Source organism: Dipodomys spectabilis, unplaced genomic scaffold (genome assembly GCF_019054845.1).
Source record: "Dipodomys spectabilis isolate Male_0828 unplaced genomic scaffold, ASM1905484v1 ptg000241l, whole genome shotgun sequence".
NCBI lineage: Eukaryota > Metazoa > Chordata > Mammalia > Rodentia > Heteromyidae > Dipodomys > Dipodomys spectabilis.
This window is the reverse complement of record NW_024870918.1, coordinates 1766260-1791931: the sequence shown is the minus strand read 5'-3', so window position 1 is coordinate 1791931 and position 25672 is coordinate 1766260. Positions and strand designations below refer to the sequence as shown.

The following is a 25672-nucleotide window of genomic DNA, read 5'->3' as shown; positions in this document are numbered from 1 at the left end:
CTGAAGAGTATTTTTTAATATTTAATTAATTTATTTATCTATGCTAAGCTTAGTGCTTGTTAGGCAATGTGGTCTATTCCTGAGCTACATTCCAACCCAAAGAATAGCTTTTATTTACAAAATAGAGATTTTTTTTAACTGTAAGATTAAAAAACAAACATTTTGTAAAAAAAAATACCCTTTGACTTTGATGATTAGCCATTAAAATCATCTTCAATGAAAAATACAATATAACTACTGTGGATAATATTTACTAAAATGACTTTAAAGTGACTTTCTCCCCTAAACATAAAATAACTCAAGATCTATATAACTCAAGCTATATTTGAATGTCTTTCATTTTTGGAGAGATTAAGAATTTTTTATGATATCAGCCAAATAGGCCTTACTTTTACCGTACAGAAATTTCCATGCACTATTCAAGGAACAATTCTCACTCCAAAAGGGCTTTACATTCTTAATGGAATACAGAAGACAAGTGAGTTCCTGTACTTTGTAGAGTATGCATCAGAAGTATAAATGAACTATCCTCTTATTCTCAAACATAAAATGCCATAAAACCATTTCTTCTAAGCATAAAACATTTGAAGGCCAGTAAGAAAGTATAACTTCACCTACAAATATTGAAACATACTGTTTTACCTAAAGAGGAGAAAAGAAACTCAGAGTTTCTAACCCTTTGAAATGTACGGGGAAAATAACTAGATGACTCACAAAAAAGGAAACAAACAAACAAACAAGATTTTCAGGTGATGACTCAAAAGTTTGGTCCCAGCCAAATACTTATTGTTATTGAATAAATTATTCAATGTTAACAAATTAGTGTGTCATCTCCTGAAGCAAACTATTAATGTTATTAAATATTACTCAAGAGTTTTATATGTCAGTTTTTAAGGTATTATGTGTTTTCTTTTTTGTTGTTGTTTTTTCCTATCACACAAAGCCTAATAAGAACCAGTGTTTCTCAAGAGGGAAGAAATTCCATAGTATTTCCTTGTTGTGTACATCCACAAGTCTTTTAAGGGACTAATTTTTTTGGAACAGGATTTGGCAACCTCTATACCACAATTGATCACCTGTCTATCATTTCAACAGAAAGACTGTAAGAAGGTTAGTAAAGCCTTACTATATAGCATCTAACAATACAATTAACAGTTTTATATTTTAAAACATTGATGATGGTGATTAAACAGGGAAATCTAACAGCTTGATGATTTAATTTGGCCATAACATAGTATTGTGTCATCTTTTTATATTAGCAAGTTATATAAATGAGTTGGGTAAATATGAGTCAAAAAAAAGGGAAAGAAAGGAGAAAAATAATTTTATTCAAAAAATCTGATTATTTACTACACCAGGAAATTTCAGTTGAAATGGATGTTTACTGTATGGTATATGATTTAAATGATTGCCTAAAACAGTATTTCCTAGCTCGTTTAAACATAGTAATTTATATGATTAGAGATCACAAATTATAAGAATTTGTGTAGTAATGAAGATGACCATGATTTAGACTGGAAAAAATATCCTTGGGGAAAAGATATAGGGAAATAAGAACATTTTGTATTCACATTGGGTTCCTTTGGAAGCAAGGATAAGGATAAAGAAGTAACAGAGCTTTTCTATACCAACAAATGTTATTCCATAAGGCAGTCTCAATTGCTCCATTAAGATATATTCCATTTTGCTAACCCACAGGATTAAGCCTGTTGTGCTAGCAGTAACTGTCAATACTCACAGTGAGAAGCAAGTAAACACTTTAGTATCAATTATTTATAATGATTACACATTCTCATAAGTGATCATCACAAATCTAGGAGTACTGACATCACCTCTAGAGTAAGAATCTATAAATAGGTATATAGATTTATAGAGAGAGAGACATAGGGGAGGAGGACTGGGGAGGGGAAGGAGGATGGGAAGGGATGGGAAGGGGAAACAAAGGAGGAGGCTACAATGCTTGATAAGAAATGTACTCATTATCTTGCCCATGTAATTGTAACCCCTCTGTACAGTATTTTCACAATTTTTTTTGGGGGGGGGTTCGGTTGTGGGGCCTGAACTCTGGGCCTGGGCACTGTCCCTCAGCTCTTCAGCTCAAGGTTAGAGCTCTACCACTTGAGCCACAGCGCCACTTCCGGCTTTTTTTTTTTTTCTGATTATGTGGTGCTGAAGAATCGAACCCAGGGCCTCAGGCATGCAAGGCAAGCGCTCTACCACTGAGCCACCTTCCCAGCCCCACAATTTTTTTATATATCCACACAAAATGAAAATGCTGGTAAGAAGGGCATTGGTGAATAAGCACTTACTAAAGTATGCACAGGCTGTAGGGTCATTATGGGGTGCTGGAAATTTCATGATCAAGATCAGAGTCTGTATTTACTGGGAGGACCATTTGCAGATCTTGCTTATTATCACAGAGAAAGGAGGATCTGAGATCAAATACTAGTTGAATAGTAATTCAGTGTGGCATAACAGAAAAACAGGGATTCTTTCTTAGAGCACATGGAATAAAGCACATTCTTTCCTAGAGCACATCAAGTAATAGAGTACGACTCAAGTGAATATTAGACATAAGAATTACAAGTAGACAAATGGCAGCACTGCTAACTTATGGAGAGATTAGTTTAAGCTGAAAAAAGAAAATTACTTGTAGTAATACTTGAAGAAAATATTTCTCATCATCTAGCCACTAAAAATTTTAATATAATTCATGGTAATGCAACGGTATTTCTCTATAAAGCACTAAAGTGATATTTTAGAACCTCTATTCAAAATTTAGAGTTGATAGTAATAAATGGTTTATAGATAAATCTCCTTCCTCTTAACCAACAGTGAACACTTTTGATAAGATGGCTGGAGCTGAGGATGCAGCTGCACACAGACCAGATCAAAGCTAATTAGATTTTGTGGCAAGCTGAACTCATGACCTAGACTTCCATAGTCATGATCTAACCTAACGTGCTAGAAGGGCACAGAACAAACATGCTGGCACTAGCTGCTTTCATTAATGCATTCTTGTACTTCATTGTTCTTATAATTTTAAAGGATCAACTTTACAGACGTTACTTTCAAAGGTTTTAAAAATGAGTCAATTCATTCAACTCGTATCTCTCTTGGTAACCCCTAAGATCAGTAAACAGACAGTTTAAGAATGTAACAGAAAATAGGCCGATTTTAGAGTCAGAAGAAATGTAAACAACCCAAGCACAAAATTAAAAAGCATAATTAGTGTTTATTTAGAGCTTATTATTTCTCCAATGGAAAAGAAAGCACTTCTGCTAAGCTAATTATCTCCATTTCACAGATTATAAAAGGTAAATACAAAGTCAGACCCTCAGAAGTTAGCAAAGCTAATCCTTCTTTTCACTATTAAAAAAGAAGGTACGTACAACTGTGACAAAGGCTATACAGTTAACTCCCTACATCCGCTCCATCCTTTCCCTAGCCACCATCTACCACACAGACATGACAGTTACAAACCCCCATTCTCAGGTTCCCCTGAAATCAAGCATGTGTCACAGGCAAAAAAGCAATAACAACTGGCAATATAAGTGACCTCTAGCAGTGTCTAGAAAGTTACTTATTTTCTGTGATAACAGAAAGGTCAAAGTGGCAGGCATCTCTTTTATTTGGTATAAATCCCAATAAGTAATTTGGATTTATGATAGACAATACAAATTTAGGGTCCAGGATGATCTGATTCTACACAGAAAATAGGGTGAAAATATTCATAGTGTGCACAAACTATGCAGAGTTGTAGATTCATTAGCATAGCAGCAATTTATAGGCTTCTTTTAAGAGATAGTCACCTAAATGTAAATAAAACAAAAGACATTCCCATTCAGGGAGGATTCTTTCTTTCTACTATTGAAAATATAAAAACAGTAAAAACAAACAGAGTTTGTTTGCTATGCCAGAGTTCTTTCTAGAGTAATGATAAGCTAACTATAGAGAAGGAAAGATAGGGTCAGTCTTGAAAGATCACCCGAAACAGGTGATGGGGGCTGGCAACAAAGGGGAATGCCTGTAATAGTGTCCTCACAGAGGAAAGGGAGAGAAAAACTCACACGTCCAAAGCAACTCACCCATCCAAAGCACAGAGACAGTGAAATACAATATTTGAAGGAAACACCTGAAGTTGCTTATGTCTATAACTAGTGGAAAGTGAAGCTTAGAGGTAGGAAAGGGAAAAATGCCAAAGCAAGCAAGAGATGTAGTGTTGAGGCAGTGGTGGTATAAGCAGACTCAGTGACCCAAAGTATTACGACCCAATAGCAAATGTCAAAGAAAAGGTTGCTTTTGTTTTTGTTTATTATGTACCAGGTTGAGTGTTAGGTACCTAAATATTATAACAACATATATCACAACAACTCAACAAGATTATCTTCCCCCCTCGTTCCATGAAAACAAAATAATAGCGAGCTCACAATATTTAAGTAAAATGATCACTACAATTATAAAATTAATACATAGTTAAACCAAGATCCTGGTAATCTTCCTTCTCCTACTACTACCTACTAATAAGATATCCTATGTCATGTATTCTTGGGATAAATGGCATTACCTATGGAAAGAGTAGGTACAGAATAAAGAAAGCAGAATTACCCTGGGTTACTACACCAATACTAAAGGAAGGTAAGTAGAAGATTCAGTGAGAGTTTTGATTCATTCAGGTAAATCCAAAAAGCTAGAAGTTACAAACAAAACACAAGTTGAAAAAACTTCTGAAGACTTGCAATAATTCTTAGTCACTTTATTTTTAGTAGCATCCAGATTCTTTATCTCAAGTGTCTTAAAAGTCCCCAAATTTACAAATCTACATTAACAGTGATACAAAGGAGGTAAGTTAATAGAGGGATGTATATCAAGATTGGAAAATAAGACTTACTGCATTTAGTCACTTTTATAAAAAAAGTATCTAGGTTAGAAAATATGTGGGAAAAACCAAAACTCTTCATATACTAGTTTATACTAATTTACATAACTATCCATACAAGTTCCAGTTACATTATTTAAAAAATGGGTTTTGTAGCTGGACACCAGTAGCTCACATTTAATCCTAGTTATTCAGGAGGCTGAGATCTGAGGATCTCAGTTCAAAGCCAACCTAGGCAGGAAATGTGAGACTCTTATCTCAATAAATTACCCCACCCAGCAAAAAAAAAGCCAGAAATGGAGCTGTGGTTCAAGTGGTAAAACATTAGCCTCAGACACAGTGCCCAGGCCCTGAGTTCAAGCCCCAGGACTGGCACACAAAAAGAAAAGCTTCACAACACAGTATTAAAATTTAGAAATCATGACATAAAATATGTTTTTCTTAGTCTAAGGATATTTACTGAAGGGTACATAATTATAATAATTTATAATACTTCAAGAAAAATAAGCATAATTAGCAAACATAGACAAAGCTTTCAAATTTCCAGTTTGATTTCAATAACTGCTCTAGTAAGAAATAACTGACTCAGAAGACTAAGTTCTGAGAATTGAGGTGTAAAAGTCAACGCAGGCAGATAAATCGAAGAGACATGCATTATTAATTAGCCAGAAAAAAGCCAGAAGAGGCAATAGGGCTTCTGTGGCAGAGCTCCAGCCATAGGTGAAAAGACCAAATCAAAGAACGAAGCCCAAAATTCAAGCCCAATGACTGCACCACCGCCATCCTGACCAACAACAATAAAGACAACAAGGAAGCAATCTGGGACCAGAGGGGTATATTATTTCTCTCTTAAGGAGGGAATGGAAGAGACCTACACATACAAACTTACATTGCTCCATTGGTGTAGACAGTATCGCTTCCTTCCACATACTGCACCTGAGCTGGATAGACATGTTGTACCTGCTGCACAGTCTGTACCTGCTGTACCTGAAAAACAAATGTCAAGACTATAGTAAGAGGCAGGCAGTACACAGAAACAATACACAGAACTAGATTTACCAATAGGTTTTTCCATAGCACATAAGCATACGAATGGCTCACAATGGAGACTATGAAGTTCATGCTTATTTCAAGACAAGCAGAGATTGGGTCTAGATCAACTGTAGCATTTGTTTTAAATCAGTTCCATAGTAGTCTTGCAGGCATGTATGGATCTGTAAGCTTAAAAATGTTCTAGTTTAAAATCATGAAACTTGCTCATTCATTTCATAATTTATGAAATCCTATTCCATTTTATTTCGTAAGACTAGATTCATGTTTTAATTGAACAAAACGATAATGAAAAGTTACAAAAACTCAAACATGGAGAAATAGTTTATTCCATTCTTGAATCCATTCAACTTATTTTCCAAGATAAATAAATGGTCACCAGCTCCCTCCTGTTTATTTAAATGCAGTTCCAAAGATTACATAAACATCTCAATTTGTTGTGTCTAAAAGATAAGACTTGTTTTCTGTGAGTGTGGCAGTGGGGAGTGAACTGAGGACCTCACATTCACTATGTAGGTGCTCTACAACTTGAACCATTTTTCAGCTTTTTTTGCACTATTTTCTGGACAGTGTCTTACTTTATGCTTGTGGCTGGCCTTGGGTATTTGTCTTTCTACCTATGCTATCCTCCAAAGATAGGGATGACAGACACAAGCCACTGAAACCATCCACTGTAGCTGGGCTAACAGGCATGGGCCACCATTCCCAGCTATTAGGTGATCAGCTATAGTCTCAATTACTTTATGCTTCAAACTGCAGCCCCCATATCTCTGTCTACCACGCAGTCCAGCCTTGAGCCACTAGTCAAGAACTGCTTTTAACATGAGTTTAAAATACAAACCACACATAAAAAATTAACAAGTGCTAAATATCCTCTGAAATTCAGTCACTAATCAAATTTCTGTCACCATTCCAATAACTTTGTAAGATTGATTTGTTCAATTTAGAGTCTTAACAAGGTCTACACAAAACATATGATTAATATTTTCTTTCCTTTTAATCTCAAACCCTGTCCCATTCTTTTTTATTTTTTTGCACCTTAGTTCTTGAAGAAACTGGATCATCTACTTAAATCAACCACTAGAATTCTAGATTTGGGTAGTAACATCACTCGACTGTTATTTAACATGTCATTCGAATCTCCCTCCCGCACCCTTCACCCCAAAAATGGCAGTGTTAAAATTGATCTAAAGGGTCATTTAGAAGTTCTTAGCTGGATTCATCTAATTAATTCTTCTAATTAATGGTTTATAAGAGAATACTAATAGTCATCAAAACATATTTTCTAAAGATATTTTGATAAAAAAAAACTTAAGGTGTCCTAATTCTAATCCTGTTTTAAGTTAGTAGCTTCTTATAAGGAACAAGTTCCTTCAATGACTTAGTTACTTTAAAATATGAGCATATAGAAAGACTAGGACAAATAATGATTCTTTTATTTTTCTATGGTGACTTTATGTCTTTCTCTGCAAAGAGGACCAATATGCTTTTATTTTATTTTAATGAAAGAAGCTGCAGGTGGAGTTTAAGTGGGAGAATATCTGCTTAGCAAGTAAGGCCCTGAGTTCAAACACTTTTCCAGCAGACATCCACTAAAGATTGTGAGAGATGTTCTGCTGAACAAAATAGGATCAGATGACAATTGGGTTTATTCTGTTTAAATTACTAAATTTAATTTCTCTCTAATCAATGTCTAGACATTTATGAATATTTTCAAACATACCCTCTCTACTCCCTTGTAATCAACCATTAAATTTTTGCATGTTCATGTTACCTTCTCATATGGCTAACTGGTTTTCTCTACTTAAATTCTCTCCTCAACCAATCTACTACTTCCTTCCAGGCCTGATTGAAAATTTAGTTTCTTTGACAAGGGGTGTAGCTCAGTGGCAGTCCACTTGTATTAGCATTCACAAGGTACAGGGTTTGATTTTTAGTTTCTCTCAAAAGGTCTTCAGCAACTCATTATTCCATTTGAAACTATCCTGTCTTTGAGTACCCAGGACTCATCAATACTAACTTATATTCCCATACTGTAGGCAAAATACATTAATTTGGAAATAACATAATTAGTTTTAAATATTGTGAGATACTGGCTGTTTATATATTAGTGTGGTCAGTTTATTTCTTTTCTTTTCTTTCCTTTTTTTGTCAGTCCTGGGGCTTGAACCCTGGGCTTGGGCGCCGCCCCTCAGCTCTTCAGCTCAAGGCAAGAGTTCTACTGTTTGAGCCACAGCACCATTTCTGGTTTTCTAGTGGTTTATTGGAGATAAGAGTCTCAAGGATTTTCCTGCATGGATTGACTTTGAACCATGATCCTCAGATCTCAGCCTCCTGAGTAGCTGGGATTACAGGCGTGAGCCACTGGCGCCTGGCTAGTTTCTTTCTTTAAGTAATAATTCCCTTTGCATAACATAAGAACATCTAACGAGGGACTTTTTCTGGACATGTAAAGCAATTGCATATAGATAAAAGCATATTTCTGGCCTACATGATAACCACAGTAAACAATGAATAATTGGTAAAACTGTCTATTAAATGCCTAAAAAAATAAGTACTGCAGGCTGGGAAAGTGGCTCAGTGGTAGAGCACTCACCTTGCATGTATGAGGCCCTGGGTTCGATTCCTCAGCACCACATAAGCAAAAAAGAAAAAAGCCAGAAATGGCACTGTGGCTCAAGTGGTAGAATGCTAGCCTTGAGCTGAAGAGCTGAGGGACAGCGCCCAGGCCCAGAATTCAGGCCCCACGACCAGAACCCCGCCCCCCCAAAAACAGTAATGTCTTTTGTATCTGTGCAAATGTCATCTTTATATTCTAATTGGTTTAACCCATACACATCAAGGATCCTTTAAAATAAGCTGGGTGCTGTTGGCTCATGCCTGTAATCCTAGCTACTCAGGAGGCTGAGATCTGAGGATCACGGTTCAAAGCCAGCCTTGCCAGGGAAAATCCATGAGACTCTTATCTCCAATAAACCATCAGAAAACCAGAAGTGGTGCTGTGGCTCAAGTGGTAGAGCACTTGCCTTGAGCTGAAGAGCTGAGGGACAGGTCCCAGGCCCAGAGTTCAAGCACCACGACCAACAACAACAAAAATAATAATCATGTAATTCTATAATTAAAGTTAAAATCAAATAGAAAAATGTGAAGAATCTTGGAAAGGAAATATGAGGAGATGTAGGCTAATTTATTAAGGACAGCAATATTTAATTACAACTCTGTCAAATGGAGACTATGTAGTTAGTGTAAAAACAAGGCAAGATTCTTCACATAATCTACAAAAGTAATAAAGTAAATAGAAGACAAAATTAAATAACTAAACACTAAATTACAATTTTAATTATTATATAGCCCTTTTTTTTCTGCCAATCATTAAAAAAACTGGACTTAAGATGGTCTTTTTTGTTGTTGTTGGTGGTGGTGGTGGTGGTTATGGTGCTTGACCTGAGGGCCTTGGCGCTGGCCCGGAACTCTTTTGCTCTACCACTTTGAGCCACAGCTCCAATTCTTTCTGCCTGGGATGGCTTTGAGCCGCGATCCTCAGATCTCTGCTTCATGAGCAGCTAGGAGTACAGGCAAGAACTACCAATGCCTAGATTAAGATGATCATAATACAATTTAGGTGAGGAATGAACATGTACACATATTTTATAGTTTTAAAAGACATTCTTTTTAAAGGCATGAAGAGGGAGGAAGCAGAAAAGAGAGACTGAAAGGACAGGAAAGGAAAAAATAAAAAAAACAAATATATCTATTTTATGTACGTATGTCTCATCTCACCAATGAGAAATTCAGATTTTGAAAGAAAAATCCTTATTTTTCAACTTCGTTATTGGATTTGGTTTGTTTGGCAGTGTTGCCATGTTTATTAGTAAGATAAATTGGAAAGCTATAGAATTGATGCCTTGTACTTGAAATTCAAGTCAGTCAGTTCCAAGAAGATCTCTGTATACAGAGAGAATTAATCTGGAGTTATAATTCAAGTCATATAAGGGAAAACGAAAATGCTATAATTACAGCCCTTCTCTGTAAGCAGTAATACACATAGAGAGGTAATTTTTTTTTTGCTTTTTTAATTTTTGTTGGTTGTGGGACTTGAACTCTGGTCCTGTGTGCTATCCCTGAGTTCTTCAGCTTAAGGGAAACACTCTACCACTTGAGCCACAGCACCACTTCCAGTTTTCTGTTGGTTAATTGGAGATAAGAGTCTCATGGACTTTGTTGCCCGGGTTGGCTTTGAACTGTGATCCTGAGATCACAGCCTCCTGAGTAGCTAGGATTACAAGGCATGAACCACCAGTGCCTGGCTTTTTTTTACATATTATTATATTACAGAAGTCCAGTGCAGGGTAAAAATAGTGGAAATATTTCATAATTGCCTAGTGATTAAATATTTTTGCACCAATTAAAAGAAACATCCAGTGAATATTTATAAAATTTGTAATATCTTCTAATATAAATAAGTGTCTCCTAAGAAACTTAATGAACTCAGCAAGAAATACCTATTATTCCAAAGTGAACTGTTAATACTATTTAATGTAGCATTAAAAACCACAGGTGTAATTCCCTGCTAGTTTCTGTTTTTAATAGCTGTGACTAAATATATTCAAATATTATAATATAAAACATTAATTTCTGCTCAAGTATTTGCTGAATTCTTACAGATTACAAACATTTTATTTTAATTGTCATTAACTTGGTGCAAGAACTATTTGGTAAGGCTATTTGGGAAACTATCAGCTCAAAGACATTTCACTACCATTCCACAAAACTTAATTTCCTACCTATCCTTGTAAAATTTTAAATTGAAACATTGTTGCTATTCACTACATCTGGGCCTTTAAAATAAAGTCTATAAAACTAAATTTATCTCTTCATTTCACTGTCATCTCCAAAATAAATGGCCAGAAAGGATAACTAAGAGAATTAACTATTAAATATTTTCCAGTATTCTCAAAATTTAATAAATACAGATGGCCAAAATGTCGACTAAAAATATATGAACAATGGTAGAATAATCAGGAATATTCAACTTTTTTATGTTCAATGAGTAAAAGTCACCTAAATATACCAAAGTGAAAAGAGCATTGTGCTAAACTTTTAAGAATGTTGGCAATAACGAAATCTAATTACAAAAACTTTTATCAGAAATTTATTTTTTCTGCCAATGGAACAAGAAAGAATTCTTCATGATGCAAATAAATGCAACTATGTATGGAAACTAGATGATTAAGAAACAGCACTTTTAGCCGGGCAAGGTGGCTCACGCCTATAATCCTAGCTACTCAGGAGGCTGAGATCTGAGGATCATGGTTCAAAGCCAGCCAAAGTCCATGAGACTCTTATCTCCAATAAACCACAGAAAACCAGAAATGGTAGAGTGCTAGCCTTGAGCTCTTTGAAGAGCTCAGGGACAGTGCCCAAGCCCAGAGTTCAAGCCCCAGCACCGACAAAAAAAAAAAAAAAAAAAAAGGAGGAAAAGAAAGAAACAGTACTCTTATACAAACACTTAAAATGAATGGAAGCAATTTATTCTGCTATTAAAATGTAGTATGCACTTGCTTACTTTATATAAATTTTCATAATTTGTATTATTTATAAAAGAAGTGAATAACAAAACAAATTATACACCACAAGGAAAATGTGCTAGTTTAAAAGAATCAATTAGTACATTTTGCAAATTGTGACAAATTTGTACAATGTTATCTTGAATGTGCTTCAAGAAAAACAAAATGAATCATACTTCAAAACATAAACTTTTCAATAATAAATGGAATCATTTATTAATTCATAATCATTTAAATATATTTGTAAAAATTTCTTCATTCGTCAAAGCTCCATCGCCTTGCTTATATAGCAGCTTTTCTTAGACACCTAGTTAGCATTAAACACCGCACTTTAGCTCTAAGAACTGTCAAATGCTGCACTAATCTATTCTAACAGATAAAATAGAAAATTCACAATAAATCCCTTTGGAAAAAATCTTAAATAACTGTTAAAAACTTCATTAAGGTCACATTTAAAGTATGTATAAAAGATAGTAAAAGACCTTTTAGAAAATTTTAAATGGGATATAATATTTAAAAAGTTATGTTAGAGGCTTTCAAGTAACTGACCAAATGTGTCCCAGAGATAAAACTGGCCCACATATTATTAGGTATTAATAACAGAGTAGCAGGTAAGAAAGAAATTTAGAGTAGTAAAAAGAGAGTAAATTAGAATGAGAAGGGTTATTTGTAGAGAGAGAGTAAATTAGAATGAGAGAAGTTATTTTTAAGAACATAAAAGGAACAGAACTCTCCAAATATTCCTATGCCAGTAAATTGTAGGGGAAAGAACTGAGAAAATATAAGTCAAAAAGGGTTCACATATTAGAAGGGAAGATGGGATAAGATAAAATTTAAAAGAAAAGCCTGGAGGTGGCTCAGGCCTGTAATTCTAGCTATCCAGAGGGTTGAAATCTGAGGATCTGGGTTTGAAACCAGGGTGGGCAGCAAAGTCTGCAAGGCACTTTTCTCCAATTAACCAGCAAAAGGCTGAAAGTGGTGGTACTGCGTAAGCGATAGAGCATCATCAGCCTTGGATGAACATGCATCCCCATAACACAGGAAATTTTAAAAAGGGAAAGAAAAATGACTGATTTGCTCAATAGGCAGGGTGTTAGAAAAATAGAAATCTTGGTGAAAAGTAAATGAATCATGCTACCGGTTATTTAGTAAAACCTTCACAAGAACAAGTCCAACAGCTATTGTGAATTATCAGTGGGCACTCTAGGTAAAGGTTGCTTATGTCTTCATAATCACACAGCGAGCTGAAAGCATGGTTAAGAGATAGGAGGGTCAGCAGGGTTTCAGGGACTCAGGGGAGTTTCTTAAATTCTGTCTTATGCATTTACTCACCTAGAATATTTAACGGCAATCACAAAATTAAAAAAAGAAACATGAAAGATAAAAAGGTACAATTAAGGAATAAACACAACACTTACAGTGGACAGATGGTAAATTTAGGTAACAGGCAGGAGTTAATATGTTTAAATTACATATATATGTAGGAAAATGTTATAAAAAAGTAATATCAAATAAAAAGTATCCAAAAAAAATTAAATTGGTGACTCATTTCAAAGCCTCCTACAAGCTAAGTCATTTACTTTAAGTGAAATAAACTCTGTTGATAGCAGCCTGCGATTCAGAACAGTGTGTCTTCCCCAGGATTGCCCCAGGATTAGGGCCTAGAGAGGGTAGTGACCTACCAAGAAAAAGCAAAGTAAATTTCCTGGCATTAAAAAAAAGTCTTATTTTGGTCAAAATGATAGAAATTGGATACACTCCCTTCTCAAAACCCATTGAACTCTATCAATTAAATATATGTCTAATTACAAATGCTTATTACAATTTAAAGGTCAAGGAAATATGTACATATAATATTTGTCTTTCTCCATTACATATACAATGTTTTGTAGAATTCAATACCAACTGAGATTAAATGTTTATTTTATTTTACATGTCCAGATCAGTGACTCATTATTTGTGTGTGTGTGTGTGTAGGTGTGAGCACGTGTGTGTGTGTGTGTGTGTGTGTGTGTGTGCGTAAGAGGTGGATGTTTCACTTTAAAGTGAAACAGGGATTTATTAAGTTTTACATAATATCATGAAGACATGAATGGAAGATAAAACTTATGGGGGTATTACCCAAGAATATAATTAAAAGTAATGACTTTTCAAACTATCATTAACAAAAGTGAATTTTTATTGACATTAAATAATTACTAAATTATGTTAAACTGCTTATAGCAAAAGGCTGATTACCAAAATGGGATTTTAATACTTGTACTTGCTCTCAAGGATAGTGTTTTTTTAAATAATAGAGTTACATCTTTATAGTGCATTGTAGTTTTTTGCTGTTTTTTTAAATTATGATGTTCCTGTTTATAGTCTTAGCAATACATTCTTTTTTTCTCCAATGAAGTGAAAAGGATAAAGCAAATAAATTTAGACACAAAATAATACAACCAATTCAGTTTCTGTAGCATCAGAGTTAATTTGTACTCCTTAATTTTAATCATGTATATTAGAGGAAAATGCTTAGGATTAAATCAGTGTTTCCACTTATATAGCTCTAAAACACATTATAATAAGTATCAGATAATTGATACAGATACGCTTTGAATTCAGGGATAATTTCAGTGATTTGTATAAAGAATCTTTTAAATTTCAATGCAAGGTAATGATGATAAATTATTAATCAACAGCAGTTTTATATGTGGCCAGAAATTTAAATTATGCAATACTTCGCGTTAATAAATGTATCATTTTAGAAAAGTAGTTATAGCAAATAGACTCATCAACTTAAGTAACATGAACAGAGCTGGAGGAAGTCCAGGACATAGTACTATAAATTGCTGAATGATTGAGAAATGGATTAACAAATGCAACATAACATAATTCAAGTTAGGCGAGAACAGAAGGCTGGTGTAGGAAGTACTATTTGTCTTTATTCAAACAATTTAAGTAATGCTAAAAGGAAAAGACTTTCGCTACTCTCCGCTCTAAAAAGATCAATTCAACTGTCACCCTAAAGGACTATGCTTAGGGACAAAGAACCACTGCCCTGCAGTTTGAAGATTAAGAATCTAATACAAAACCTGACTAGAAGATACATTTCTTAAAATGTTCAGCATCAAAAGAAATTACAGAAGCAATTTCTACATCTAACACAGGTACAGTAAACGCTGTGGGGGTCATTTCCATAACATGCAATTTATCACTCTTTGTATAAAGCCCATCTTCTCACTAAAGAATCTATCTTTGGATTGGGGGGCGGCAGTAGTAGTGCTGGGAGATTTCTCAAACCTTTAGCTATATGCTTACCTGCCAATTAGCAAGAGATGCCAGAAAATTCCCCATCCCCATGCATACCCCTCTCCAGTGGCTGGCAGGAATCCGTGTGGCAGTACATAGGCTTCCTCACTCTCAGAGTTGGATAACTCTGAAGTGTGTTCTTGCACTTGCTTCTGAATTTCTTACTCACCTCCAATTATCCACAGTCTTCTACAGCAATTAAATCTATATCAATAAAGTCCTTCCCTATCTCCTTTTAGTGATATCCTACTGGTGCTGGTTTCCAGGGATCACCTCCCCCCAAAATCTACTTGTACTCCAATTCTTCTCCCAAGTCTACTTCTTTAGTATACCACAAAGGCAACATCCACACTATTTATATGTAACAATTCTTACATACTAATATCCTCCTATGTACTTAGTTTTTAAAATAATTCCTCCATTTTACTTAAATTTCGTTGTAAAGCCTTCATAAGAAAACTATAACTTTCATTTAATAATGAAAAAATAATATCAAAACAATTTAATAGAAGTCATGTATGGTAGCCTGTAATCTGGAAGTGCCTATAAGGAGTGGCAAATATTTGAAAAATGTTACACATTTGCTGCACCAAACTGACCTCACTGAGGCCTCCAAGCAAGCAACAGAATGGAAGAGGAAATAATTTTTCACATTCTGTGATGAGAGAGAGCTTCTCAAAGCCCTTTCCTACTGTCCACTGATACTGGGTTGAATTCAGACGCCTAAAATCACTTCTCATTCCACTAAAGCATATATTCGAGACTTTAAAAAATACCACACCCACCAGACAACCGTAAAAAAGGACATTCACAACAATTAGAGATCTTTCCTGATTACAGTTTTTAAACGCTACTAAATAGTTTACAATTCTAATTTCCACTGTAGCTGTGACCAAGGCAATTCATTTCTCTGAGAGTCTTGCTTCAACCTTGTAATCAGAAAATCAAAGTCGAAATGTGTTTTCCTTTTCTGTTATGCTCTTTCAGGGCTAAAAGGGGTCAGGTAATTTAAAGCTCTAGAATTTCCAGCCTCATTCCTCCAAAGAGGCTCTAAGAAAATCAATTTTATATACACTTGTTACAAGGAGAAGAAATTAAGAGACAGAAGATAGAAATTAAGAGAGTAGATAAAAAGGGGAAACAAAAGAAAAGAAAAAAAACTGACTTTAAAACATACAGACACTGCCTGGAGCCGATGGCTCACACCTGTAATCTTAGACACTCAGAAGGCTGCAATTTGGAGGTTTACAATTTGAAGGCAGCCCAGACAGAAAACTCCTTGAGAGTCTTATCTCCATGAACCACCAAAAATGGGAAGTGGCCCTGTGGCTCAAAGTGGTAGAGCTTTAGCAGAAAAACTCAAGGACAGTGCCACCAAAAGAGTCTACTAACACAGGGATTTTTTTTTTCTTTTGGTCAGTTGTGGGACTTGAACTCAAGGCATGAGAGCTTGAACTCTGGGCCTGGGCGCTGTCCCTGAGCTCTCCAGCTCAAGGAGAGCACTCTACCACGTAAGCCACAGTGCCACTTCGGTTTTCTGATGGTTAACTGGAAATAAGTGACTCACAGACTTTCCTGCTTGGACTGGCTTTGAACCACGATCCTTAGATCTCAGCCTCCTGAGTAGCTATGATTACAATCATAAGCTACTGGTACCTGGCTTGGAATTTTTTTTAATGTGGTATATCACTACACTGAAATATTATTGAGTATTAAAAAGAAGAATCTTGTGATACATGCTATAAATTGATGAACTTTTAGATTATTATGCTAAATGAAGTAAACCAATTACAAAAAGACTAGAATTAATGTACATGGGTCATCAGAATACACAGATTTTTTTAAACAAAACTAGAACAGTGGTATCTAGAGAACCAAATAATTGTAATATGTCTAGAGTTTCAGTTTTCAAAGATGAAAAAAAAATTCTGCTCACATAACAATATATATATATATATACACTTAGCTGACCACTTAAGATGGTTAAAAAGATAAATTTTACCACCATTTTTTAAAATACAGGATTAAAAAAACCCAAGACATGGGACTAGAAGACCCTTATGATTTTTTCCAGTTGCATAGTTGGAACTAGCACTGAAAACAATTACATAATTTATCACTCATGATACAGGGTTCATAAACAGAATACAAAAGTTATTTATCTCATAAATTTTGTCCATTATATTTGCAGTATGTATATTATAACCATTAATCTCTGTGATTTAAGGAATGAAGTCTACTGACTGAAACTTATGCTCTCCCAGAAATTCATTCCCTAAATACGAGCTAAATGTTGAAAATCGTATGGTCAAATAGAAAGTTGTATAAATTTAAGATTACTGTTAATCCCTCCCCCAAAGCTGTCATGTCCATTCTAAAGGTGAATAACTCCCAATATGGATGAAGAGCAGGTCTTCACACTGTCTCCGCGTCCCAATGAGGAAGACTGTGGCAGCCTCAGCCATGGTTAGAGCTATGACACTTATTAAAATTGATCAAACCAGCATATCATCTACCCAGAAATTCTCTGGTTTCCTAATAGAAGCTGATAAGATTTCTAAAATAAATAAATCTTATATCATTCCAATGTAGTATTACTGCAAATGTATAACTTCATTTAATTCATTATTACATTTTCTTAGTTTGTATTCCCTTTGGTTTAAAAACATTTAAAGATCAGTTAACACCTGCTTAACTGTATTTATAGAAATCTAGATAGATAGGCACACATTTAGTAACTGCTTATATTAATAAAAGTGGAAGTGAGAAAAAATGATTAATGAGCAAAGATATGAAAATATACATATAGGCTTAGCAATAAGCACATCAGAAGAGGTTAGCCTGTGCTGTGCCCCATACCTGTAATTCTAACAGGTAAGGAACCTGAGATCAGGAAGAATGAGGAAGCCAAGGCACAACATAAAGCGAAACACAAAAAACACAAAAAGATGCAATCCAATTAATAATAAACTGGGCTCACTGTTAGACCCAACAAAGCAGTATGGAAAAACTGGCCTGGGGAGAAAATGTGGGGCCATATTAAAAAAGAAAAGAAAAGAAAAAAGAAAGAAAGCTGAAGGGCTGGAAGGGCCAGGTTGATGATTTAATCCTGGAACCCAAGCCACTCAAGAGGCTGAAATCTGAGGATTGTGGTTATATGTCAGCTTGAGTTAAAAAAAAGTCTGTGGGACACTGTATCCAATGAACCAGCAAAACTACTGCTGAGTGAGGTATGACTCAAGTAGTAAGCATTAGCCATGAGGGAAAAAGTTAAACAAGAGCTTGAGGCCCTGAGTTCAAGCCACTGTACCAGCACACAAAACAAACATAAAACAGCATCAAACCCATAAAGGATAGCTTAAATGTTATAGCATCTTGCCTGGCTAGCAACAAGGCCCTGAGTTCAAACCCAGTATCACCAAAGAAAGTAAGAAACACTAAACATCATTAGTCATCAGAGAAATAATTGAAAGCCATGCATCAACACCATGATATAATTCATTTACATGTGTAATATTAAAAATATTGGATTAAAGTTCCAAGTAAACTATACTAAACCTATGGGATTAACGTAAGGATCCATTTGTCCTATTAATGCTTGCTAATAAAATACAATTTAAAAAATATCCCCTTTCCTTGTTACAAGAAATACACTAACATGGTAATCGGAAATAAAAAGCTCTGTATAGTATTGTATCTGTATACTGTTATTGTTTTCTATCTTAAGGCCTAATTTCTAAAGGAGTTGCTAAAAGTCATATATTTCAAAATAAAGATATTTTTGGTCAATTTAAAATTTAAAAAAGATTATGAAATAATAACAAATTAAAAATTTGTATTCAACTTAAAAATTTGTATTCTACCTTCTCTTCTACCCAATAATTTAAGAGTAGAGATTTGGATAAAGTTTAATTTTTCTAGATATTGTTGAATGTTATTTGATTAACTTGTGTTTTTTTTAACAAGTTGGGGTGGAAATTATTGCCTGCCTTTCACACTAGTGATTAAAATAAAAATCAAAGCAATAAACAAGCTAATTATAATTTTTTGAGTTTAAGATACAATTTCTAACTTTTAGTAATTTTTTCTTGAGAATTATTTTCATAGCATAGCAATCAGCATTGGTTTTTGTTTGTTTCTTTTACTAGTCATAAAGTTTGAGCTCCATGCTTTGTGCCTGGTAGTTTGCTAGCTTTTAGACTCTCATGGACTTTTCTATGAGGGCTACATTCAAACCATGATCTTCTGGGTCTCAGTCTCCTGAATCCCAGCAACAATCAGGTTTTCAATGTGGTCCTCTATTGTTAACACCAGCTCTTCATATACACCTGTGTTTTGAAGATAATTGATGATATGTAGAAGTACTAATCCTTTATAGATCATCTGTTTTATACGTTGTTCAGCTTATTCACTTTTTTTTTATTTGCAGTGATACTGGGGCTTGATCTAGGGACTCTGCACTTTCTCTGCACATGCTCTACCCCAGGCCTTAATTATTTTCTGGATAATGACTGGGAAAGCAGAATTGTCAGGGAATGTACAGTGATTTGTGAAATAACTTCAAAATTGATTTCCTCTACTTTACTTTTTCTAACACTGAAAAGAGTAATTTTTTTTTTTAGTTTGGAAAATTCTTGTGAAGGAACTAGTTTTTTTTTCAGTTTTATATATCAAAAGATACGATACTAAATAAGTATCTGAGTCTACAAAATATAATAGTAGCCCAAATTATTACTTAACAAACATAGCTAAGGCTGGGCAAAGATTTTTCTGCTTTGCTTTGTCCTGTCGTTGACCAAAATTGATTCCCAGGTCTTTATATAAAGCTTGGGCAAGAGCTTTGCCACAGATTTGCGTCCTCAGCTCTTGTCTAAGTTACTCGATTGTAAATATGTGTCTTTTAATAGAATTTCAGACGTTTAGAAAGTTGCAAGAACTTCATAGAATACTCTTAGGTAATACTTCTTTCCTTTACTCCATAGTCATAATTTACTACACATGTTTTATAAGTTTTCCGGTTTAGTGTGCATTTATGTCTGCAGGTTCTGGGGCTTGAATACAGGCTGTCCCTGAGCTTTTTTTTGCTCCAGGCTGATGCTCTACCTTTTAAGACCCAGCTCCACTTTGGGGCTTTTGGCGGTTAATTGGAGATAAGAGTCTCATGTCTTGCTGGATTTACACCACTATTGTCAGACCTTACCTTCCTGAGTAGCTAGGAGTAACCAGCATGAGCCACCAGACCCTGCCAATTGTCCCACTTCTTAAAGGTTCTGTATATACTAATGCTCTCACTTAAGATCTGAGTTTAGTTAGGATGGAAAGCTCATGGTTTGGAGTTTCAATTTGCTAGTTATTTTCCTCAAACAGCCGATGTTACCCCCCAGGTGTTCTCATTTGTTTCACTAGTTTTGCTCATGGGAATGCTCAATAATGCATAGAGATTCACAGAGCTCAAAGTAAACCTTCCTGACTTAAAGTATATTATGTTCTTTGCTAGAGAACTGGCATGCCTAGTGGGCTTATCCCACTTAAAAATTTATTGTTACTATAATTTATCTCATTGCTTTATCTCTTGAGAGCTCTGGTTCTGAGGTCAGATGACTGGAGTTTGCCTCTTAGATTAAAAAAAAAATCATGGTTGAAGGAAGATATGTTAGTTAAGCACCAGACTTTAGCACAGAGTTACAAGGTAGCCAGAGAAAAGAGGATAGTATTTCTTTGCTCTAAAAAGAAGTCTATCATTTCACAAGGGCTCTGAGGAAAATAAACAATGGAGTCTTTCAAAAATGGCAGTCACTTTTTTTTTGTCATGGAACTTGAACTCAGGGCCTGGGTGCTGTTCCTGAGCAATTTTGATCAAGGCTAGTGACCTACCACTTTGAGCCACAGCTCTACTTCTAGTTTTTGAGTGGTTAATTGGAGATGAAAGCTTCACAGGAACTTTTCATGTCTAGGCCGGCTTCGAACTGCTATTCTCAGATTTCAGCCTCCTGAGTAGGTAGGATTACAGGTGTGAGCCACCAGCACCTGGCTAAAATAATCTGTGTGTGTGTGTGTGTGTGTGTGTGTGTGTGTGTGAATAAATGTTCTAGGAAGCTAATCTTCCCATATTGGTTTTATATAGGTACAACTTAGAGAATTTTGATGAATAATTATAATTCAACTAGCTGCAAAACATCTCAGGAGACAAGATGATCCTCAAACTTTGTTCTACGTAAATCCACCATGGTATCTCAGAAGCTGCTATAAGGTGTAAGCAAAAGCTCACTGCATGTTTCCTTCGCTCCCCCAATACACATACAAAGTTATTCAGAACCATGCAGTTTATTTATTATTTATTTAGTATATCCCTTCAATATACATAGAGGCATTGACTACTATACATATTTATTGGTTCAGTAAGGAGCTAAATGGATGTAATAACTAGTTCTTATTCCTAAAGGAAATAAATTTTGTAAAATTACTGCCATACAGAATACTTTGAAAATACAGGCACAAGTTGTCAAGGCCAAATGACTATTATATAAAGCAAGTTATTTCAATTCCCGGATTTCTAGCTTCCTCAATGATAAAGGGGGATAGATAATTCCATCAACCTAGCAGGGTTATTTTAAGCTTTAACAATAATGAGTGATGCATTAAACACAAAGAATGGCGCTTTTATTATTGTGTTTCAATGTTACCACTAGAAAGTAGAATGGGGACAACACCTAAATGATAGCTATTATTACAGCCCTTGAATAATATACAGTGCAGACAAAAAACATGGTTCATAACACCAAGACACAAAGAAAAACACAACTTACTACAACTTTTGAGTTTATAGTTAAGAGTGTCTACATTAAAAATCAAGAGAAATTCCAAATAAACAACCTAATGATGTACCTGAGTGTCTTAGAAAAGTAAGAACAAGCCAAACCCAGAAAGAGAAAATGCCCTGGGTAGAAATTTTGAGATACACACTAAAACAATAATACAAACAATGAATCAAATAATGATAATTCTTTAAAGCAATATATAAACAATCTAATTCAGAGACAGAAGACACAAAATTAATAAAATTAAGAGATAAAAAAGAAGACAGCATAGTGGTTACCACTGAAATCCACTGAATCACTAAAGAATATATTGAAAATTTATGATCCATTTAATTGGAAAATGCAGAATAAATGAAAAACATTGCCAAATATAATCACCTAAGAAAACATTGAACCAAAAGATATAAATAATATAAACAGACAAACTGTAAACAATGAACATATTTATAACTATTGCATCCAGTTATACTTTATAAATAAATATAAGCACAAGTTCATAGGGTCAAACAACTAGTAATCAAGAATTTAATAAAGAAGAATAAAGTAGCAATAGAGATTCATACAACAAAGAAAAGTCCTACAACATTATAAACATACAAGCACAATTTCTATGTGACTAGTCTTCCCTAGCCTTGATAAAAGTTTGCAAGTTTATTCTTTGGTTTATTCCCTGCCCTGACATAGACCAAGTACTTGTGACACTATATGAAAAAAGAAAAATTAGGTGAAGCAATGCAATAAAAAAAAATTCTTTCCCCAGTTATCTCTGCTTTCATGCAATATTATAAAGTGTACTGTAGGGCCCCCATCAAGAAACTGAAAAATGAAAAATTCCGTAAGCTCTCAAAAGGTAAAAATTTAAACACACACACACACACACACACACACACACACACACACACACACACACACACACACACACCACAAACAAACAAAAATCAGAATGCTGTTACCTGAAACGAAGATAATCCTTAACTAAACAATGTAGTTGAATAGCATTTATAATATCATGGAAGTAAAAGCATCTACTTCCTACTATACTGATCTACCAAAGTTAAAATGTAACTAGTACACTGAGTTACATGAAACTATTTTTGTGTATCATAACTAGTATATATTTCAAACATATACCAAGGGCATAAAAAATGGTGTGTAAAATGGTGTGTTTTTTTGTGTGTGTTTGTTAGGAACCAAAAGAGACACATGCTAAGATAATGCTTAAGACTCAAACAAGAAGAAGAAAATATAATCACACAGATTTGACATCTATTTATTAAATAAATGACAACCTTAATCTAAATCTCAAACAGTTGGTTAAAAGTGGTAGGGAGTTGTCCCAAAAAAGTGGTTTATGTAAAAAGAGGGGAACTCATTTCTGTTTTGTTTGTTAGTTGTTTTATTCTATTAGTAATAAATTTGATGAATTATTTGAATCTTTACTACATAAGTCTGTAATAAATAATGGATTATATGTAAATAAAAAGAAAATTGTCTCTAAAATTTAACAAAAAAGGGACAAAAGCCAGATGCTCGTGGCTCACACCTGTAATCCTACTCATTAGGCTGAGATCTGAGGATCACAGTTCAAAGCCAGGAATGGCCATGAGACTCTTATCTCCAATTTAAAAAAACACCAGAAAACCAGAAGTAGCACTGGCTCAAGTGGTAGAGTGCTAGCCTTGGGCTGAAGAGCTGAAGGACAGTGCTTAGGCCCAGTGTTCAAGCGTCATGATGGACAAAAAAATAAAAAAGGACAAAAGAGAGGAAGAAGAAAAAAGAAAACAAGAGTATAAAAAGGAGATGGTGATGTACTATAGATTCTTTAATGTCTCTACAGGCCCTTCCTGAATAAAGGAACACTACTTGTACCATATTCTTATTAGAGATAGACATTCTCAAAACCATTCTTCCACAAAATAAGATCAAAACGTGAGTTTACTTCTTCATCATTTCATTAGTATTGTCAGATGGTTATCTTTTTAAGGTTACATATGCAGAAAAATTCTCCAGTTGCTCATTACTTGGTCTTTGGATAAAATAAGATACCTTTTTTTGAGTAATATTCAGTTTTAAAGTTGGTAATTATATCAGTAATCTCAGAGGCATTCAAAACACTATTGCACAGCCTTATTTTTGGTGGTAAAAGAAAATGAATAGATTAAACCTAAAAACCTATAATTTAATGGAATAAAGGTAGCAAAAAAGATAGGAATGATTTGTGTATATCCATGTGAAAAGTAAGAAACAGACTCACTAAAATGAAAAGAAAAAATATTTGAAAAAGTAGTAAATGAATTTTCTGTCATTTCAGCCCTACCCAATTCTGCATCTTGAACAGTCTTTCAATTATACTATATGACACATTATCATTCTTACTGTGTCCACTACACTGGTTGAAATGACAGGTGAATGTGTTTACAATCTACGTGCAGAAGTTTACCAACATGAACAGCATTATTTTGTCAGTATTTTTCCAAATAAGCCAAATGCCCGGAGTATGAATAAGATCTTGTAGTAAGCATCTGATGAATTCTTTTCCAACTTTTTTAAATGTGATGAGTCAGATCCCAGACCTCTAAGATAATTTTGTTTTCATTAAGCAGATTTTAGCAGCCACCTAATGCCAATTCCCTTTCTAAAACACCACAAAGACAAAAATCCTATCCTATAAAGATACAAGCATGCTTTTCCTTTGTTAGGCAGTACAGTGAGTCGATTAAATTAAAAACAATACTATTGCTGGCATTTTGATATGACAGAAATCAGAAGTGATAAGCTATAAGGGGAGGAGAAGAGAAAATCTTAGGGTGGTCAAGTTAGAAAGAAAAAAAGAGAACTTTCTTGAAGAATTGAGAAAGACTCTAAGAAAAGAGATTACAGTATCCATGTTTGTATGTCCATAGCCTACCACAGAAAGAACCTGGTACACCAAGGAAATACTCGAAAATACTTGCTGAGTTAACGTAATGATTGAAACATGAAGCTACTCAATGAAACAAGAAAGGAAACGCCATATGGTATCAATACAGCAGTCTTAGATGGTCAGAAAAACAAAACAGAACAAACAAAACCAGCCTCCTTTCTGAGAACAACAGCTCCTACCTGTTGTTGCACTGGTACCTGCTGTACCACCTGTGTGGGCACTGCTGCTTGACTAGCCACAGATGTCTGTAAAGTCACTGTCGAACCTGTGTCTGACCCAGCCTCTGATGTCTGCATGATGGTTTCTGAAATACATGAAAACAAAGTTCAAAATACTTTCCTTGCATGACTACATTCACCACATTTATTCTTAATATCCTATATTAAGACTAACTCATAATACCTCTCAATCCAACAGACTGCCAGGATAATTCAGAATGTTTACAATCATTCAGGCCACTTTTAAAATAAGTACAGAAAATTATTAATCCATATTTTTATTTTTTAAAAAAACCCTCCCTAGAACCTCTTTGCTTGAAATTAGAGCCTCAACTTCCCTAAAAACATCAGTGCTTAGGTCTCAGCCATTATAAATTATTTCAATCTATTTATGATTCAAAATTATATGTATACTCTTAATTCTCAGAATATAAATTTCCAAGTGGATACAAAACACATCAATGACTACACTTTCTGATGGAGGAGGAAAATATAGAATAAATATTAAGGTCCTTTCCAACTTAAAAACTTACTGTCCAGTGATATTTATCACAAGGAGTGAGTTCCCTCATTACCTCAAGCATCCTGACCTTTTGCAACTTATAAATAATACTTCTAAAATAACTATAAATTTCTTTGTAATTGAGCACAGATCAACATCATAATTTTTTCTGTGAATGAGAACAAGGTTCACTGTGTTACCCTAAGGAAAAATATTACATTATGTTTTAAATCTGTGAAGAATATAATGAACATTAATTTTTCCATAAAAAAAAAATTCTCATAAAACAGTTGCTTTGGGGAGAAAATGTTTCCTTCTCAGTAAGTTCCTACTTTCTCATTCAACTTTCAAAATGGACTTCTGAAGATGTTAAAAGTGGCTCTTTTTATTTTATAAATGAGGAAACAAAACCCAGAGATTTTTG

The 25672-nt window shown here is 34.6% G+C and overlaps 1 protein-coding gene across 1 annotated transcript in view; it reads right to left on the bottom strand.

Moving 5' to 3' along the window:
* The window catches only part of Rfx3 (regulatory factor X3), a 227444-nt gene that overhangs the window by 88833 nt on the left and 112939 nt on the right, over positions 1 to 25672 (bottom strand). Inside the window, exons 2-3 of the mRNA XM_042699413.1 lie at positions 24708 to 24832; positions 5769 to 5866 (exon numbers count right to left, since the gene is read on the bottom strand). Coding sequence (XP_042555347.1) covers positions 5769 to 5866; positions 24708 to 24824 — 215 coding nt within the window. The 5' untranslated portion in view covers positions 24825 to 24832. The remainder of the gene's footprint in view (positions 1 to 5768; positions 5867 to 24707; positions 24833 to 25672) is intronic.